Raw genomic sequence first — 21,905 nt, forward strand, 5'->3', positions numbered from 1 at the left:
ACCACACCCAGAGATGATAACATACAGAGAGCATTAGCTTTTGTTTCTGCTCTGATAGCTGCAAGACCGGCCAAACGCTGTGAGTGAGAAATCAGGAATGGTGAGAGAACATTGTGCTTGGTACATTTTTCCTCTTCAAACCAAACTTGGGTCTGCGGACGACAAAGTTTGGCTAGCGCACTTCCTATAATGTTTACACATTAGTTCGGTCGGCGGAGAGTAGGCGGTCTTAAGTGACTGTTTGAACACATTCAGTGAGCGTCTACACTACGAAAGCAATCCGGTTGAATACGTTTTCGACTACCTCTGGAAGTGGTCGAAAGTGGACAAGCTCAAAACGTTTTAGACCCCGTTTACACCTGTATTTAGCGTCGTCCACTTGTGATCCGATCGACCAAAATGCATCTTAATACCAGTTGGAAACAGGGCTTTAGAGTATTAGTAGACTGTCTCCTCTTAATATCTGCTAACACTTTATTTTGATGCTCCCCATCAGACATTCTATAAGTAACTTTGCAAGTATGTCAACTTATTCTAACCCTAACCCTACTAGTCTACTAATATTCTACTAATGAGAGTTAGTAGTCATGTAGGTGCAACCTTACTTATAGTCAGCATGATGTGTAAAATTGACCATGAAAATAGAGTGTAACCAAAAAATTAAACACATAAAAATAATTTATGACTCAAAACAGGAACCCATGCTTGGCTAAAATGTAATATTCATGAACAAATAATTGCCTGTATCATCACATGTTCATAGAATATCCACTTCTTTCCCAGGTGAGGGACAGCAGTAAAGACCCCTCTGGCTTTTTGTCTTTCTTGCGCAAATCAACCAAATACGAAGACAGTCAACATGTGTTGTGCAACCTCAACGTTACCATGCCACCATGCATTAAGGTAATACAAAGGTCAAAAATAGGTCACTGTTTATAACGCTCATATATTTGTTCTCTAACAGTGCGTTTATTTCAGATCATAGGAAGCGATGAGCGAAGGAGGACTCTGACACCTTTGGCTCTGAGAGAAAGATACAGTGCTCTGAATGAACCAGCCATGGGTAAGATTGCTCCCACACTGACAGCTCCTGCATGTTTAGCCCCCAAATCTCATACAACCTTTGCCTGACCCTGCTTTGAATATGATGTGAGCTGCAGCATCAGATTGCTGAACTCTTGAGCCAATGATGGTCTGGTTTCTGCAGCATCACTGAGCGCCATGGAAAGGACGGAGTTAAAGATGGCTTTAATAGCTGAACAGCTAGGCCTGAGCTGGGCTGGTGAGTGTGTGGGTTTGGATGCTCTTCTTTTGCTTAACAAGCGTGATGCTTAACTGGCCATGTCTTGTCAAGGCATATCTGGATGTCACCTCTGTTATATAGAGAATTCAAAATGTTTTGACAAGTCATTTACTTTAAGATCCAAATTTACCTCAAGGACATTTCACCTTGTCTAGCATGTGCAGATGATATTAAATATTGACTTTGGCTTAATTTTTTGGCTTTACAAGAGATCATTTTGCACAAGCTTAACTATTTCATGCTGTAGGGGCTTCATTCAGGGGCCTATTCATGCAACTTAATTAATTGTTGAATTAATTGACAAATCACTAATTAATGAAGGATAAAATTAGGACATTTGAAAGTTATTGTATAAACAGATAAATTATATAGTTCCACAAATTAAAAATAATGGAATGAGTAATAGTAAACAATTAATTCTAATTATTGCAATTGATTATTTAAGCACTTTTCATTGCATTCAGTCTTTAACTTAAATTTAGTAGATTCTTATAAGTAGACTATATATATAGTTTTGTTAGTTTAGTCACTGTTTAGTTGTACATTATGTAGCAACGATGTGAGGATTGGAAGGAGGCGTGTCAGATCATGTCAAACACTTTCATATCATATCTGCAAATAAATGCACATTTTTCTTATTTTAATGCAGTTCCATTGCCTGCAGTGTTTGTCAATACACCCTCTCTTTTCTACACTTAGAAAACTATAATTACTTTAATCTTCAAGAGCTAAATATGCCAATTTTAACATGTTTTTTGAACCCTTGCATATTTTTTTAAGAAAACAGGCTAGCACTGGAGTAACAGTGGAGCAGAAATACAGACATAAAACATAAATCTATGAGGAAAAAAAATAGAAAATAAATATGCGAAGCTTCTCAACATGTTAGTTTTGTCTGCTTGTTTTTATTTTCACACTGATTTCTTTGTTGATTCATTTATTTTTGCTTTATCTGTGTATCCACCAATTTATACAATTCATATGTGATTGATTATTGATTTGTCAGTTTATTAATACAAAAGTGTGACAAATTTAGCCCTCATACTTCAGTAAATCATGCTTTAGTCTAAAATGAGTCACTTAATAGTGAAGGAACAAATTTATTCCATTCATGCCAGCACATAATGTATCATATCTAATTCCTGTACAGAGTTGGGACGTGAACTGCAGTTTAATGTAGATGAAATAAATAAGATCCGTGTGGAGAATCCCAACTCCCTTTTAGAGCAGAGCTCAACACTGCTCAACCTGTGGGCTGCTCGAGAGGGGAAGAGAGCCAAAAGTGAGTGCCACAGTGTCCATTCACTATGATCCTATTAGTATACCTAAATTATTTGCGAGCAAATTTTACCGTATTCATCTGTCTCATGTGACGTAACTGTATGAAAATGCTGCCATATTTGTTGCTATACATATCAGCATGCTTCTAATCTGCAGTGCAGAGTTATCAAAATTTTTGTTTCAGTTTATAAAACTTCATAAAGTGAGTGCCCAAATTGCTGGGATGCAAATTAGCTGCCTTGCTGTGCTTCAGGCCCTCCCCTTATCATGCAGTCTCCACCCCTCTACCCTCCCACCTTACCATGGCTTTTCACACCCCCATTTCTGAAGCCTTTTCAGATCAGAGGTGTACATAACTGTTGCTGAAATAGGAGGATTTCATGCCACTTCAAGGCCATGCTCCACTCATCGTCTTGGGATGTCACATCTATTGACTGTATTTCCAGAAATCTCAGTGATTAGGTTGGAATTAATATAAACAGGGCTTGACATTAACTTTTTTTGCTCACCAGCCACTGTGTCTGGTGGTTTTCCAAAGTTACTAGCCACTCAGCATTTTCACTGGCCACAATTTTGACATCGATACCATGGGGGAAAACTACCATGTAGATATTTATAATATTATCTCATAATTTGGCAACAGGTATATTAGGCTGCTGTCACTTTAAGACCTGACACACAGACCCGTTACTGTTACACATGCGGTTTCTTTCTCAACTGTTTATGTTCACTTCAAACATAACTGACTGTGTTTACGTGAATACTTGCCAAGACCGGCATTTTGACATTATTTTGTGTGTATCTGACTGTTTATGTGCAATAAGCCGTGAAAAATAACTCAATTTAGTACTGAGAAGAGGCTTTACGTGTGCGCACTTTGGGTGTGAGCACAAAATCTGTGGGAATGAGTAAAATTATGCGCAATACACACAATCACATGCTGAAATTCAAGCCCTGTAACACCAACAATATTCATCCGGAGCAAATGAAAGAAGTGAGTGAGGGGAGGCGGGTTTGTGTGTCAACTCGCTGTTCAGATATAGTTTGGTATCAATATTTCTGACAACACTACATTGCAATTTATTATTTCAGATGCCTTTTTAAAAGACTACAACTGAAAAATGTATATTATATATAAAATGTAACCCTCCAAAGTGACTCAGTGATGAAATACACCTGGCTTGGCGGGTGTTAATGTCAAGCCCTGAATGTAATGTGAGCTACAGCACACAAAGCATGCCGCAAAACGGCCTTGTCCGAATCCGTGTGGCAATCATATTGAGTAGAAGGATTCGCTCCGGCTGTGGACTTCTTACCTGGGACTGGAGCAGTGGTTTCCGAATCTGTTCCTGGAGCCTCCCTAACAGTGCAAGGGTGAAGAAAATGGACTTTGTGTAGTGCAGAAGTCTGACCCCTTTCAGTTGTCCCTGTAGCTCGGTGTCAAAAGCTGTCCCTTAATTTGCCCCAGATTCCCAAAGCTTCAAAGACCCACCTCATCACAGGGCACCTAACAGGTGAACCCAGCCTGCCCATCAGAACATGCCTCTAGTGCCATGGCGCCACATGGGACTTGGGCTCTAGCACCTCAGACACCTTATGGGTGAGGACAGCTCCCTAAGAAGAAAAAGCACGGGTAGCGATTGTCATGCCCCGCAACGTTTTATTAGTTAACTTCAGAATTAAAATGTCCTGATAATTTACTCACCCCCATGTCATCTAAGATGTGTATGTCTTTCTTTCTTCAGTCGAAAAGAAATTAAGGTTATGAGGAAAATATTCCAGGATTTTTCTCCATATAGTGATCTTGAGTGGGGTTCAACTTGTTGAAGGTCCAAACTGCAGTTTCAGTGCAGCTTCAAAGAGCTCTACACGATCCTTTGAATAAGGGTCTTGTTTAGCGAAACGATCAGATTTTCTACAACAATTAAATACTTTTTAACCACAAATGCTTGTCTTGCACTAGCTTTGCGATGCACCACGCATCACAATCACGTTGGAAAGGTCACGTGTGACATAGGCGGAACTGTTTTGAGGTGTTACAGTTGATACAGTTGCATACCAGTATGCAGGAGAGGAGCCACTGTATTCAGTTAACAGTAGCATCACCATTATTTAAGGCCTTATCGGTGGAGGAGATTTGTGCAGCAGCTACTCTCATACTTTCGTAAAGTATTACTAATGTGATGTCTCCACGCCTAATGTCACTCACGTGGTCTTGCGGGCAGGTAGTACATTTTCTGGAATGAACGAGTAGCATTATTCTGTATTTTACGGACCATTGTGGGACTTGTTTAAAATTCTCCCATAGAGTGTTCTGTTTGAAAAGGACTTTACAGTAAGAGAACATCTGCTTACCTAGTGTAACTCTCAAAGAAAGGAGAGAGACACAGACTAGAGGTTCCTTGCAAATGCAGCTCGTCTTTTAGAGTCTAACTCTTTTGAATGAGAACTGGGCTGCTGGCCAATGGGAGCAAAGGGGTGAGGCTAATTCTCACTGCCCTAAAGGCCCTGACACACCAAGCCGACCGTTGGCCATCAGCCAACGTTGGACCGTCGGTCCATCAACTAGCCCAGTTTTTGCGGTGTGTTTCGCACCATCTGCACTAGTTGGACATCATCAGGGGTATTTTGTCCAAATGAGGATCTTGAATTGTCGTCAGCATTCAGCTTACCAAACGAGTGCATTAGAATAAAAGCGAAAGTGATTAAAACGGGCAGTTCTAATTTTACATCATCTTAACCTGAGCATTCCAATATAAATATTTTCATAACAACATGAGCCACCTGGATGAAGAAAGTGATCCACATGATTAATGTTTGAAATGGTAAATACGCTCTAATTTGTTTCTACAAACCGAATTCCAGAAAAGTTGGGACATTTTTAAAATTTGAACAAAATGAAAACTTTCAAATCGCATGAGCCAATATTTTATTCACATAGAACATAGATAACATAACAAATGTTTAAACTGAGAAATTTTACACTTTTATCTTCTAAATGAGCTCATTTCAAATTTGATGCCTGCTACTGGTCTCAAAAAAGTTGGCACGGGGGCAACAAATGGCTGAAAAAGCAAGAAATTTAGAAAAGAATCAGCTGGGAGAACATCTAGCAAATAATGAAGTTAAGTGATATCAGGTCTGTAACATGATTAGCTATAAAAGGGATGTCTTAGAGAGGCAGAGTCCCTCAGAAGTAAACATGGGCTCTCCAATCTGTGATAGAGCACGTAAAAAGATTGTGTAAAACAATGTTCCTCGATGTCAAATTGCAAAGGCTTTGCAAATCTCATCATGTACAGTGCATAACATCATCAAAAGATTCAGAGAAACTGGAGAAATCTCTGTGCGTAAGGGACAAGGCCGAAGACCTTTATTGGATGCCTGTGGTCTTCAGGCCCTCAGACGACACTGCATCACTCATTGGCGTGATTGTGTCAATCACATTACTAAATGGGCCCAGGAATACTTCCAGAAACCACTGTTGGTAAACACAATCCGCCGTGCCATCTGCAGATGCCAACCAAAGCTCTATCATGCAATAAAGGAAGCACCAGAAGCGCCATTGTGTCCTGTGGGCCAAGGCTCATTTAAAATGGACTGTTTTAAAGTGGAAAAATGTCCAAATTTGACATTCTTGTTGGAAATCACGGACGCCCTGTCCTACGGGCTAAAGAGGAGGGAGACCTTCCAGCGTGTTATTAGCGTACAGTTTAGTTCAAAAGCCAGCATCCCTGATGGTATGGGGGTGCATAAGTGCATACGGTATGGGCAGCCTGCATGTTTTGGAAGGCACTATGAATGCTGAAATGTATATAAAGGTTTCCAGACGATGTCTATTTCAGGAAAGGCCTTGTGTATTTCAGCAGGACAATGCAAAACCACATACTGCAGCTATTACAACAGCATGGCTTCATTGTAGAAGAGTCCGGGTGCTGAATTGGCCTGCCTGCAGTCCAGATCTTTCACCTGTAGAGAACATTTGGCAAATCATTTAACGAAAAATACATCAAAGCCAACCACAAACTCTTCAGCAGCCGGAAACCTATATCAGGCAAGAATGGGACCAAATTCCAACACCAAAACTCCATAAGCTCAAACTGTTTTGAAAAGAAGAGGAGATGCTACATCATGGTAAACATGCCCCGTCCCAACTATTTTGAGACCTGTAGCAGGCATCAAATTTTGAAATGAGCTCATTTTGGGCATAAAATTGTAAAATTTCTCAGTTTAAACATTTGTAATGTTCTATTGTGAATAAAATATTAGCTCATGTGATTTGAAAGTCTTTTAGTTTTCATTTTATTCAAATTTAAAAAACGTCCCAACTTTTCTGGAATTCGGGTTGTATATCTGCAGTTCTAGTTTCAGTTTCCCTTTTTGAATGACAAATATAGACTATTGATTCCTGCTGATAGAGGGGCTGGTTTACTAACAGCTTGAGCCAGAGCGAAACCCTCTTTTGGCATTAAAAAACTACTGTCAGGATTTTACTAAAGACATGCAGTGAAAAAAATAGCGCTGAAAAGCCGTGGACAGCCTTATTGCATATGCATTTGTAGGAGTTTCCCTTTCAGGCACAAAATTTATAGGAGGAGAGTATTTAAATGAATCATGCAAGGTGATTTACTAAGGTTTGCGCTCATCAATTTACTGGCGTTTGTGCCATTATTTACTGCCCAAAAAAAGCATGTCTTAATCCAGACGCTAACTGGTGCGTTGGTCATTATGGAAATGACCTGGCTGCGTCTGTGTTCTTTAATGTGAACATCACTGCTAGTTCTTTTACGTTAGCTTGGTGTGTCACAGCTCAAAATTCTCACTCCTGTCATTCAGAGAACCAAGGCTACACAGGGTAACCAGATGTTGTTAAGTGAAATGAGGAAAAGTCACATTGTCACATTTGCATTGAGGTTGACGTTATGTCTTGATATAGCTTGTGGGAAGTTTTTGAATTCCCTGCCATTGCTTTCCCCCTGATGGTAATAAATATGGTGGCTGTAAAGAGAAGGTCACGTGACAGAGACAGATTTATGCACAATATCTACTTGTTTTGTAGATAACAAAAGTAAATAACTTAGTAAATTATTGTATTTTTGATGTCTTTCCTAATAGTGTCTTGAAATCCTTTGGTTTTGTCAGTGGTGTCTCTCTGTCCTCATCCTTTATGTCCAACTACCCTGTCTTCCCCTTCTCCATTTCTCCACCATCTGTGTGTCTCTCACCACTGTAGTGGACAGCCTGTACGTGGCCCTCAAGAGTATTGACCGAATGGACATTGTGAACATGCTGGAGGGCCAGGGACCACCAACAGGTCAGCAGGGGGGCTGGGAGCAAGAGGCTTCCATGTCTAGGCATCATGACAGAGACCATCTATCTCCTGGCATTACAAATGGTAAGAGAGAGACATTCCCTTGTGAAATTCTACACTAGTCTTCACTTGTCCCACATAATGCTTTTTTTCCCAAGAGCTGGCTTTTCCTCTCATTCAGCTGATATATGCTGCTGTATCTTCTGTTCAAACCCTTCAAACCCTATATTTTGGCCATGAACCTAACATTTCCTCTTCCAATTCTGCTGTCACCAGGACCAGAACTGATGACACCCCTCCAGAACTATGTTATGTTGCCTTTGTAGCCTGCCCTGTCCAAATGTTTTTAAAATGTTTTAAAACTCCTCAAAGATCTCCTCTGTTCCTTTTGAAATTGGGGAAATATTTGAGATTAAGGAGATTTGCTACGTGTTTGGATAGGACACATTTAGGATCAGACAAACCGTGAGAGATTGTCACACTATTCATTCTAATTTTATATTTTACAGTTACAGTTCATTTGTACAGTTAAATGTATATTACCGGGGAAAATATAACTTGGTCACACTTTAGATTTGGGTCCAATTCTCACTATTAACTAACTATTAATTACGAATTTTGCCTCAATAAACTCCTGATTACTGCTTATTAATAGTTAGTAAGGTAGTTATTAATTTTAGGTTTTGGGTAGGATTTAGGGATGCAGAATATGGTCATGCAGAATAAGGCCAATATAAATAACCAATATCCTATTAATATGCATGCTAATAAGCAACTAGTTAATAGTGAGAATTGGACCCTAAACTAAAGTGTTACCTATAACTTAAGCTCTGACAGAATCTGTAGCTTGCAGTTGTCCTAAAAATTGACTTATTTTGTAAATGAATAATGAAAACATGTTTACCCATAAATCTTGTACATCTGTAACAATTCGACTTCGCTAGCATGTTAGTATGAGACTGATGTGAATCACTTCATGACCACTTATGCTTGATATCCACACAAAGATACTTGGAAGAGACATGATATAACCATGTTTTATAATCAGGTATAATCAGGTTTTCTTATAAGAGCGGAATATTATAAACTTGTTTACCCCACTGACTTTGGCAAAGCCTTAACAGTTGTCATGGATCACATGCTAACAATTGTATAAAGACCCTGACATCATAGAAAACCTTCCCGAGTTTTATTACAGACAGTTACCGTCTGATATTTTCATAGGTCATTAGGTGGCAAAGGTTGCATCTCCATTATTAACTTACAATTAGGCAAAACAAGCTTTGGTTTTCCTGTTGGGATTGCGTGTTTCCAACACATTTTAGCTCAGAGATTGTTGTCTTCACTTGGAGTACGATCTCTATTCATAAAACACTGTTTACATGGGGGAAAGTTCCGAAGTTCAAAAGTTCTTCCATCTAGAAAAAAATTTAGATAACTTTACAGCTCAAATAACATTTTCACAAGCATGCAACAGATCCTGTCATATACAGCTTAAGTTGTATTTATCCCCAGTTTTATATTCTGTCACATTGCTGTGCAATGGCTCCCTGATATATGATGATCTGGTTCCTTTTTTACCATTAACAAAGGTAACCTATTCAATTCAGTATCAGTCCATTCAGTGGCATGCTTCCTGTGTGTTGAGGTTCCTTTTAACGCTCATTTTACAAGTACAGAGAGATGCACTTATTTATGATTAAAAACCATCATTAGCCTAGGCTCGAGTGAAACATGTCAGTTCTACAGATGCTGAGAGGGTAAAATCCAGTGCAAAGTATTCATTCATGACCTTGAAGAGACATTAAAAGGGTCATGACATCATTTTTTATTGTATTATTTTACCAGAGGTTCACTATAATGTAAATATCATATATAGTCATATTTTAGTAATACATGACAATTCTTCACCTTCTCTATGGCACCCTGATGTAAAGTTGCTGTTATTGTGCTTCCTTTCCTTTACGACGTCAGTGTAAACTCCCACTGTTATGATTGGGAAACATCTTTGCATAGGAAAGTATTAAAGTATTAATGCCATGGCATGAAGGTTAAATATATGGCAACAACCACATAACTAATCCATTAATAGTCCAGGCATTTACTGAAAACTGAAGCATACAGATGCAAGACTGAAAAATAGAAAGCAAAAAAGAAATAGACGCAAGACTTAGAAAACAAAACAATTGGCAGCAGACAGGGGTCTCAAAATGCATTTTTTTAAGATTAGCTGTTTATACCTTGAAACAGTGTCTTAAAAATGCACCACTCAAGCATTGAGATGTGTTACAATGGTCAAAGACATCAATTTATGAAATAGTGTAGATGGACATGAATCCTGCTTGAAGTACCTTTAATGCCTATCCCACTCTCTATACTCACTATACTGTTGGTCTACACTGTTCATTAGGAAGGAAGTTTCAATAGACCAAGAAAAGTTTATTCTTCATGTCATGACCCCTTTAAGAGATATTAGATCTCAGAAGGCATTTAGTTCTTGTTCAAGGGTATGTTAAGATATATTAAGACAAATGGATGGGTAATAACACTAATGGAACAGTTTTAAGCAAAGCTTCTTGACTCTGCCATCAGCCACAACCTTTGAAATATTATGAAGGGCATTGGACAATCTGGACTTTGTTTATATACAGTAAACAATTACTACATTGCATCAGACATTGCATCAGACACTGGCTCACACATAATTATGAATAAAGTATAGAGATTACTGTAGTGAGGTGTCTCATTATTAGATATGCCACTTCTGTGAATTCTTCAGAAAACCAGTTTCATTTTGCAAGCCCCTTTTGCTGGCAAATAGAATGCTTGTGTCTAGTCGCCCCTTTATATGTGCATAATGGGGTTATCGTCATTTTATTAAAAAAAGAACACCTCTTTCTTGCTTCGTTCATAAAACCTTATTGAGTATGTATGGTGAGGACACCCACAGCACTCCACAGGCATTGTGAACCCCTAGAACAGATCCAAGGTGTCCATATTCCCCTGATCAAATATGCTCATAAACCAGTTTGGGTCATCAGACTTCTTTTGAAATATACTAGGGAAACCACTTCCACTATCCAGTGCAAATCCAGTGACCCCAGATTTGGCATCACAGTGATCACACTCAGTTTCAATTTTCTGTAAAAAGGATTGCTTCCAGAGAGCAGGTCCACACCTTATGCATATGAGAGAGAGGCCTGACTCCATACTGAGACTTTGTGCATGCACACCATTTGTTTATGCACAGTACCATGGTGGCATCTAGTGGTGGATCTGCATGTGATTCTGTGCACTGAACTGTGCAATTGGCCTGTGCTGGGACAATTATTGAGTGACTCACCACCTCAAAGGGAGCAGTAGCTCTCAGCATGATCTCCCAATGTGTGGATTCTTTTGTTATTCAGTGCTAACTCTAAGAAGTTTATGGAACTGTGAGAATGTGAAATGTCTGCACTGCTTATTTGCTTATTCCCTTGCAGAGGAAACCCATCAAACAAAATCCAGCATAACCAGCATGAATTCCATGTTGGCCCAGGCTGGTTTATGATGGTTAGAGCTGGTATAGTGCTGGTCTAGCACTCATACTTCCAGCATCCCAAGCTGGTCCCAGCATGCCAAACATACCTTATGCTGGTGACCAGCAATGCTGAATTTTTCAGCAGGGTACCCTCGTCTTTTTCCTCAATCATTGAGTAGGTAGAGTAGCAGGTCGGTCCATCTACAGTGCAGCAGGTATATAGGTCTTTGGATAGGATCCCACTCTGACCCAAAAAGTGTAGCCTCTCTGGTTCAAACCAGAGGGTCTACAGTGGTGGCACTGTACGGGGATGGGAGTGAGGTTTAGGGGGTAAGTGTAACAGACATAGGCTAGTAAGAGCTGTGTGTGTAAACCTCACTCCCCTGAACTCAAGAGGCACTCTAGCGACTGACATTAGAGACTGCAGTCTTTAGCCTCCTTGTTAGAGCACCCACCTCAAATGCGGACAGGCCCAGGTTCGAGTCTACATAACCTACATAACAATTTGGCAAGGGGATGTGGGAGGGAAATATTGTGTCTTCCTTGGAAGACAGAGCTGCTGTAGAGCCTTGTCTTCCCTTTTATTTCCCACACCTCTTAGGCATCAGCATCTGGGGAAAAAAATCCTCTCTGGGATCAATAATGCATCCAGAATAGAATCTTTCTCTGTTTAATATACTGGGGGGATCAAGCCATCACCTTCTCTCCTGTATGACTACGAAGCTCTGGTCTTTCCATTACTCAGTGTCAGCAAGTCAGCAGAACAGATCTTTAACAACACCCACTGTCTTTCACTTTCTCATCCCACTTTGTCTTTTCTGGCATGGCAGATACCTTGTCCAACAGTTTTTCCTGGTAAGTGGTGAGCACCAAAATGGAGTTCAGGTCTTTAAAAGACAGTAAATGCATTAGAAGCTAATTCAGTTATGCTTGACTGGAAACTGTCTGATTTTGATGGGAGTGTATAGCTTGTGGCTTCCTTACTCCTGGGGTGCTGGTGAGCTATCAATAAAGGCCTAAGTGGGCATGTGGAGAATCAAATTTACCCGAAACACAGATCTCCTTGGATGGGCAATGGCTGGTAAAAAGCTACAGGAACTCTCGAAATCATACAACCTGTTTTTCAGTCTGTAATTTTCCTTTTCTTTTCATAGCGAGACTTTGCCGTTTCTGCTATGGTGGCAGCACTTACATGAATCTGTATTTCCACAAAGGTAGAGCTGCAAAGAGTTTCCCCTGCTAGCCAGTGTTTTCTGTGTTGCCGCAACCATTTATTTCAAACCATTAGCTGGAGAACTGAACTGGGAGTAAATTGGGGGAAAATATCCAGTAATTTGTCTACGTCCCCAGCTTCTCTTGGACAAAAGCAGTAAGTCAGGCTTTTGGAGAGAGGTAAAAAAAAGGTTTTGAATAATCTGATGACCCTGGCTGTGGTCCAGTTAATTTTTTTTTTTGCCCTTCCCTCGCTAACTTCCCTCCACCTTGTGGACTCAGATGTACGCCATTGCCTACACAAGTGTCCACTACTGGCCGAACCTGTGCAATGGGTTGAAATGCCCCTAAACCGGGGGTCCTCAGCTCTGGACCTCGAGATCCACTTTCCTGCAGAGTTTAGCTCCAACCCAAATCAAACACACCTGAACAAGCTAATCAAGGTCTTCAGGATTACTACAAAGTTGCAGGTAGGTGTGTTCAATCCAGGTTGGAGCTAATCTCTGCAGGAAAGTGGCTCTCAAGGTCCAGAGTTGAGGACCCCTGCCCTAAACCCTTGATCACTTGGAATCCGGGGCTAAATTATTATTTACATTTGTTTTCCCTTATAGATTGTTCTAGGTACCGTTCTAGGTCTATAGGTGTGCTTAGGCTGCTGAGGAAAACTTGAACAATTATACAACTGAAAATGATAACAGTGGCGGCACAGTGGCTTGGTGGGCAGCAAGCAAGAAGGTCCCCTGTTTCCTCAGAGCAAGAAGGTCCCCATTTCGAGTTTCCCCCACAATCCAAAAAAACATGCAGCATATGTGAATTAGAGATACTAAATTGTCCATAGGTGTGACTGAGAGTACGAATGTGTGTTTGTGTCTGTGTGTGAGCACTGTGATGGACCGGCCATTTTTCCAGGGTGTCCCCTGCCTGTGGCCTGAGACAAACTTCCTTATTTTGCCGAGGTACAATTATGCCCGGGTCAACATATTTTGTTGATCCTGGAACAACATTCCTATCCAAAAATTTAATCCTAACCATATCCCTACCCCTAAACCTTACCCTACCCATAAGTTATCCCTAAAATCAGAGGGAAATAGCACCTTGATGTAGAAGCACCTAACCCTGTTGTAGGTCTAAACTTATCATAAACTTGTAAACTTTTCCCTTAAATCTGATGGTAACCGATACTCGGAATTTGTCCTCTGCATTTAACCCATCCAAGTTAGTGCACACACATTACGAGTATTTAACACACACACAGTCATTTTGCTGTAGCACCCGGGGAGCGAGTGGGGGGTAGGTGCCTTGCTCAAGGGCACCTCAGTAATTTCCTGCTGATATTGAGAATCGAACCCGCAACTTTCCGGGTTATAGTCTGACTCTCTAATCATTAGGCCATAACTGCCCCCTGAAATGTTGTTCCAGGATCAGCAAAGATGTTGATCAAAGAATATGTTGTACTTGGTGAAATCAGGTTCTGCGGCCTGAGACGCTGCAGAAGATAAAAAGGTTTGGAGAATGGACAGATGGAATGGATGGAAAATTTGAACAAAATCTTATGGTATCTACAAGTATCTACAAATGTTATGCAGTTAAATCTCATACACTAGAGTTTGCGAGGTGGTAGGAAATTAAGTGTGATCTGCTGGAGCTGCCTGAAGTATACATACGAGTAGATTTGCTCCCTCTGTCAAAATTGAGGGGTTGAGGGTCTGTCCATATGAACTTTCCTCATGCACTTGATAAAGTGGAACGCTCTACAAAATGGCAGCCAGGGAGCGGAAATGCTTAGGAAAGTTTGCGAGTGTGTGTCTAAAAGAGAAGGGGAACAGACCCATTGTGTTGGGGGAATGGAGGGACTCCTAGACACAAGCATCAATGGAATAGGGGAATACACAGAAATCTTGTCTCCATAGTGAGATCTTGAAAAGAATGTTAAGATTTTTACCCTTAATGGTCCCTATCTTTGTAGCTATAGTAAGTAAAGTCTACTATGAATAACAAGATTAGTTCACAAAACACTAGTAAATTTCTAAAAGATACAGCTATGCTTTTTTTGTGTGACGTCTTGGAATAGTGGGCCAACTGGCAAGAGTACTGTGTTCAGGCAGAGCATTAAACCTGTTCCCTTTACCCCATGCTTTGTGTTTTTCTTGATATGTCACATGCAGCCCAGCCTTCTTCCTCTCCTTCTCCTCCTCCTCTTCTGCACCTCCTCTCTGACCTTTGACCTCATACAGACATCATGTTGACCTCTGGCCCTCATCTATCTCTCTGTCCTCAGACCAGTTGTGTGTTTTCTTCCCCCCACCCCACCCAAGCCACCTCCCCCCTCAAAAAAAAAAGGAACGTTATTGCTCTGTTCTGTGATCAACCCCCTTCATCACCAGTTTTATGCTTAGCGCCCCCTACAGGAGGGAGGTGTTTCTGACTCACCTGTCTCCTTTTCTTTCTGTCTCTCTCTCTCTTTCTCTCTCTCGCTCTGTCTCCTTCCACCCAAACAACCCTCTCTCGTCTTTCTGCTATGAGGCCTGTTTACATGCTCTTGTGGCACTTTCTTGGATGTACCTCATTCCATGATCTCTGCATGCAGGGTCCAAAAGTAACCTTTTGCCTCATCTGCCAGTGGCGGGTAAAACATTTGTTGTTTTCTTTGTTTTTTTTGACCTCATGACAATTAAACTGCTTTTAAATATTGGTGACAACAAAGTTATTGCATCTCTTGCAGCACCATATATGAGTAGAACCTGCAAAAGGATGAATTTGATTTTTTTAAAAACTGCTGTGTTGTCTTAATGCAAGGAATATTTAATATTTTCATTACCACCTGGAGAAAAAATAACTTCAGGTATCTTAGATAAATACAGCACAGCACTTGTTTTGTTTAGCAGATGGTTTGTACATCTTTGAAAATTTAGAGTTAAACCGTTATTTTATCAGTAACTCATCAAATTCATTTTTATTCACATTTGGCTCTTAGCGAGGGTTAATTTTGGACCCTGTCTGCATGTGTCAAAGGAGGGCATAAAGCATGAATGCTTCTCCATTGAGATTTTGACAAAACTTTAGCTTGAAGGGCTCTGGAACAGGACGCAATGACACATTCACATGGCATATGCATTACCATAAAGACAAGTGAAACAAAATAATGGCACTCTTTAGGTAAAGTTAACTTCACCTAACCCAAAAATGTGCACATATTCAGCGAGTATTCATATTCTGTTATCACAAACCTGTCTTTATGGCATATGCTGTTATCGTCCATGTGATGCCCTTCAAATAAAACATCACTTTTTGGCATGATGTCCGACAATGGAACTTGCATGGCCTGTTACAGCTGCATGAAGGCCTAGTGCTGATTGTGATCTTTGATAGTTGTTGAGCTCAGAAATATGTTTGTTACCTTTCTTTTTTAACCGTTTTGGTCACTGTACAATCACTTATTTATACTGAATGTTGTCATTTTCCTTTGTCTGTCTATTACCTGTGAATTCAGGGACCCTGTTAAACTCCTCACAATCAGCTTTTTTTAAGTACTTATGTAAATAAGTCTTTTTCTCTATTTCTTCACAATTATGCATTTTCTGTGTGTTTAGTGGATGTTATGTTTTTGTTTATTTATAACATGTTATGGATTGGCTTGGTTTTTTTCTATAAGAAAAATTTTCTATTGTTTTTTATTCTGTAGCTACCTTATTATCTTCATGAGCTTGTGACTTGTGCGTTATTTGTTTGTTTTTGTGAATGTATTTTGTGTGTCTATGTCTGTTTCCCACTCTGTGTCTGTCATAAAAGGCCTTCAATACACACAAAATGCACAAGAGCTGATGTAGTACTGAAATATATGTACTCAAATGGATGCTGGCCTGTACATAGCATACATACTACATTTTTTTAGGGCTCATGCTCCCTTTGTCATCTCTTTGCAAATTATATTGTGTCTGATACCCTATACACAAATTTACCACTGAAACCATGGTGAAGACCATAGTTACTATAGTTATAATTACTGCAATAAAACTGTATTGCAGGGAAAAGTAGAAGAAAAAAAATTAAATAGCAGGAAGACTCTGAAAACTTCTAATCTAAATAGATCTAAATAATCTGTCACACTTTAGGGTTCAATTCTCACTATTAACTAACTATTAACTATGACCTCTGCCTCAATAAACTCCTAATCACTGCTTATTAATAGTTAGTAAGGTGGTTGTTAAGTTTAGGTATTGGGAAGGATTAAGGGATATAGAATAAGGTCATGCAGAATAAGGCATTAATATGTGCTTTATAAGTACTAATACACAGCTAATATCCTAGTAATATGCACGATAATAAGCAAATAGTTAATAGTGAGAACTGGACCCTAAACTAAAGTGTTACCAAATAGTCATACTGATATTGAAATTTCAAGTGCTTTATTCAGCTGCGTAAGATGAATAAATATATTTGAAAGATATATTTCAATAATTTGACCACTTTGAACTAGTAAAGACAACTTAGTAGTTACCATTTTATTCTTTTTCTTGTGTTCTGAATAACTTTGCATTATGTACTGATACATGCAGAACATTCTATTCTATTCTATTCTATTCTATTCTATTCTATTCTATTCTATTCCCTGCATTATATTTATTCATTTTTCTCCTAATTTTGCTTTCCAATCTTCCTTTCAGTTTGATTTTCTTTTATGAATTTTCTACTTAAGGAGACTTAGAAAACAAGGAACATTCCATTCATTAACACACAAACTAAATGAACACATGGAATGATATGCATATGAACATAATACTGTAGGTGCGCATCATACAAATTGTGTTTCCCAAACTAATCTCTATACATTATTTATTTATTTATTTTTAATTATTATTTAAATAGAGGTTATTTGGTGTATGTAACACTATTTGCTTCCAACTAATATCTATTCAACTTTAAATGATTTTTCGGTAACACTTTACTAAAATAAGGTCCCATTAGTTAATGCATTAACAAACACTTATTGACTAACTTAGGTAAAAAAAAAAAAAAAAATACAGCTATTAATTGTTAGGTCCTGTCTGCTCAGGTCCATTAATTAACATTAACAGATTTTGATTTCAATAATGTATTAGTAAATGTAAAAATTAACATTAGTTAACATTAGTTAAAGTAGTTTTCATTCTTAGTTCACGTTAACTAATGTAGTGAACTAATGTTAACAAATGGAACCTTATTGTAAAGTGTTACAGATTTTTCAAAGAAACTACACAGGCATGAGGTCACATGATTGAGTGTTTCCACCCTCTGAAGTCCCATTCCAGGGCCATGTGTTTAATATATCTCTCTGGCGTGTGTAGTGTGCTCTGTATGAGCAGTCTTATCTGTACAGGGGTCATAAACTGGGGAGAGGAAACAGACTAGTCAATAAGGTTCATTGTTTATGTCCGAGCAAGAATGTTATTTCGGACAATACACATAATTCTCTCTTTCTGGCAATACACATCAGTCTCTTGATTGTATAGTAAAACTTGAGTTTATTGGCATTTCTGTCAATGAGTGTGTAACAAAACACTAAAAACAGACAACAAGTACTAAGGTGCTTACATGACCTTACATATTGTTGGCTTATAAACCATAGTTGGTGTTTGTGAAAACATGAAAACACTTATTGTCAATTATGAATGTTTTTTTGTTTGTTTGTTTTTTTAATTATTCTGGATTATTTTTGCATTTAAAATACAAAGATTTTACTGGTACTCCATCCATATCTATATAAATATCTACTGTTTGTTTGCTTGTCTTTTATCATTTAAAGGAGAAGTGTGTGATTTCTGCACCACTAGAATCACCAACTGAAATGAACCAAGGCCTGTTTTCATTGGTCGAACCGCCATTAGTCAGGCAAATAGACGGCCCCGCCCTAACCCTCTACCATTGGTTGAGCCAATGTTGCACAGTGCTCAAACGAACAGAGCAATGTTACAAAAAATGCACACTTCCCCTTTAAGACTGGGCTCTATGTCATTTACAGTTTGTTTGGTAGAGTTTGAGAGGACATGTTTTACTCTTTATACATACATAGCTGTATTTATTATTTGACTTGTATCAAAGTTACATAAATGTAATGAGTTCATTTCAGCTGAATTTTTTGAGTACTCCTGACAATTGTGAATGTTTACAAGACCTTCATGAGAACAATGGTTATTGAAGATGATCTTTGCCAGTTGCTTGCATGCATGTTCTCTAGCCTGATAGAGGCCAAAATGTCATGACTCAGAGAATGAGAGCATGGAAGACAAAGCATGTGTGTGTGTATAGGGTGCTCTGCCCCAACTCCACAGTTCTGTAGGGGTGTCTTTTACTTCCTGGTTGGTGACAGTCAAAAGGTTCTTTTTAACCTCCATTATATCTTGTGACAAAACAGTGGGGCAGCGACAGTCTTTTACAACTGCATACTTGGTGCTACCACAATTGCCTGTGCTCTTGCTGCTGGCCCAAAGCTGCTGTAAGCGATGTTAGCCGTCTTGCTTACTTCCTCCAGACTTGCAGTGTAACGTTGTGTGATGCAACACCACTGTTTTTCTTTAAAACCTACACTATTTTGCATTCTATAATTGGCTGAGCTGCTGTCACACAACTGAAATGTAGTTTTTTAAAGGGTTAGTTCACCCAAAAATGAAAATTCTGTCATTAATTGCTCACCCTCATGTCGTTCCACACCCGTAAGACCTTCATTCATCTTCAGAACACAAATGAAGATATTTTGATGAAATCCGTAAGGTATCTGACTTCTCAATAGAAAGCCATTTAACCGCCACTTTCAAGGTCCAGAAAGGTACTAAAGACAGCGTTAAAATAGACCATGTGACTGCAGAGGTTTAAACTTAATGTTATGACGTGACAAGAATACTTTTTGTGTGCACAAATAACAACGACTTTATTCAACAATATCTCATTCTCGTACGCTGTTTACGTTCAGCACCTCAAGTCCTCTACTTCACCTCTACGTCAGCATAACATGCATGCACCGTGCTGCTCACGTGATCAGCTTTGGCCAATACTGAGCCGGCGTTCAACGTAGAACCTGAAGTGCTGAACGTAAACAGTGTAGGAGAATGACACAGAATATTGTTGAATAAAGTCCTTATTTTTCTCGTCGCTTCATAAAATTAAGGTTGAACCACTGTAGTCACGTCGACTGTGGTGGTTAAATTGCTGTCTATTGAGGAGTCAGATTTCATAAAAAATATCTTAATTTGTGTTCTGAAGATCTTACGGGTGTGGAACGATATGAGGGTGAGTAATTAAAGACAGTATTTTAATTTTTGGGTGAACTAACCCTTTAACATTGCTATTTACACTGCAAATCCAATGTCTGCCAACCCAAACACGTACACTCTTTGACAGGCAGAGAAGAGCCTCTTTTCCCGAGTTCTATAACTGGCTACTAAGTGCAAGATGCACTCAAGTGCCCAGAGACAATTTCTGGACACCCATTTCATGTCAGGTACTTGGGATGAGAAATGGCTTACAGCAGCTTTAGCCGTCTTGCAACAACCTCTCTAAAAACTTTACTTTATTCCCCCATTTGCTTTCCACCAAGTCTCTAATATCCCTTCCCTAACCCCCTGATCTGGAGCACATCCCTCCTGGGTTCAAAGCGTGTGGGGCTGATTGGGGGGCGCAGTGGGGGGCCTGTATCAGTGTGCCTCTCTCTGTGTCACTCCAGGTTACGGGCTGGTGGTACAGGAGGAACTAGTCTCACCGGCCTCCATGCAGTACAGTCTACCTTCGCCACTGGGCAATGAGCCCTACTGGCAAGAAGTATCGAGCATGGAGTGTGCACCCATCGCTACCACGGAAGAGGACACACTCATGGAGATGTCTGAGGTACAGGTTTGGCCCTCAGGCAATAGTCCTTCCATTGTGACCGTAGAGGACTCCTCACTGGAGTGCAGCAATGCTGACGACTCCGAGGCGCTACTGAACAGGAGCCTGGGCAACTCCAGGAGCGGGACTCCCGGTGGAAATGGACCAGTGGGACTTGCTGCTCAGGGAGGGTTAAGTGGTTCCATCGAGCTACTTGAGGATCAATCCATTGGGGCGGATTCAGATTACAGTGCCGCTGGGATGCTGTGTCTGAGTGAAGGGGTCAACATCAATGCTCTGGACAGAGGTCAGGGGTTGGAGAGGTCAGAAGGGGCTGTTGGTCAAGAAGTCGGCAACATTAAAGACGGTTCCAGTGGAGGGTTGGGAGAAGGAGGAGGTGACGGCACAAACTTAGAAGATAGCATATCTCTCATTTCAGGGCAACAGCGAGTTTATGCTCGAATGAGTGAGTCACCTCGGCTAAGAAGACGGGCAGATCCTGGGGATGACAGGTGAGTTGCATATTCTTTTGTGGACCAGCAGGGACTCTGCTGATACATGTTCTTCAGGATGTATCTTCAGGTAATCATTTTCAACTCTTAATTTTGAAGAGCTTTGAAAATGTATTTGAGGTTATCTGGGTATTCCCAAATTCTCTGATTTTGTCCCAGACTGATGTAACCGGTTGACCCATTGTTGCTGTGTTAGGCTGTTTTAGATCCCCAAATGGATCAATGTTTTAATAGTGCCACAGCATTTAGTCTTTCTTTTCTGATGGACTGAAAATATCAATGACTAATGATCTCCTACTATAAAAAGTTTCAGCCTCTAGAATGAGAACAGCCCCTCATCCTAAATTATAAATAGGCTTTAGTCAGGGTAGCAGCATATTTAATTTTTGACAGGAATGAAAACTAGGCTGTGAGGGATAGATGTGCAGCTTATTAAATTGATTTTTCTGTTCTTTAATAACATGCCGATCATTCACCTCACAAAACTTGTTTCCACAAGACTTTCAGAAGACTCCATGAAACAGTTCTGAAAGTTAATAATCACATTTGATCTTAGACCTTTATATAGTGCATGCCATTTTGAAGACTGTAAGACCATCCTTCACAGTTTCATTTTTATCCATTTATTCAATATAGAGCCTACTCTGACTGAGGTCTATTCTAATTGCCTCTAGCAAATTATTGTTCTTCGGTTTGTCTTCTGAAAATGTAAGTGGCACTTATTGTGTTTTTCTATATGGTACATGCTATTAAGTGTGGTTTCGTATAGTAAACAAAAGGCTTTTGGCTATATAAAATGATCCCATCAATACATCCCACATCAACTTCCTATAGGACAGAGGTGTCTAATCCTTCTCCTAGACTAGGGTCACTGAGTTTAGCTTCAACCTCACATGAACTTGCTAATCTTGGCCAATTGAGAGCAAGTGA

At 39.7% G+C, this 21,905-nt stretch overlaps 1 protein-coding gene across 18 annotated transcripts in view; it reads left to right on the forward strand.

The window, feature by feature from the left end:
• Positions 1–21,905, forward strand: part of ank1a (ankyrin 1, erythrocytic a) — a 158,825-nt gene that overhangs the window by 113,868 nt on the left and 23,052 nt on the right. For 15 of the 18 annotated variants that reach the window (XM_048189809.1, XM_048189807.1, XM_048189802.1 and 12 more), the window contains 6 exons: positions 784–903; positions 979–1,063; positions 1,208–1,282; positions 2,454–2,585; positions 7,818–7,979; positions 20,324–20,975. In XM_048189809.1, the coding sequence (XP_048045766.1) occupies positions 784–903; positions 979–1,063; positions 1,208–1,282; positions 2,454–2,585; positions 7,818–7,979; positions 20,324–20,975 (1,226 nt within the window). Of the gene's footprint in view, positions 1–783; positions 904–978; positions 1,064–1,207; positions 1,283–2,453; positions 2,586–7,726; positions 7,980–20,323; positions 20,976–21,905 lie in introns of those variants that run through there. The other 3 variants (XM_048189812.1, XM_048189813.1, XM_048189806.1) reach the window with 3 other exon arrangements.

Source organism: Megalobrama amblycephala, linkage group LG4, assembly GCF_018812025.1.
Source record: "Megalobrama amblycephala isolate DHTTF-2021 linkage group LG4, ASM1881202v1, whole genome shotgun sequence".
In the NCBI taxonomy this organism is placed as follows: domain Eukaryota; kingdom Metazoa; phylum Chordata; class Actinopteri; order Cypriniformes; family Xenocyprididae; genus Megalobrama; species Megalobrama amblycephala.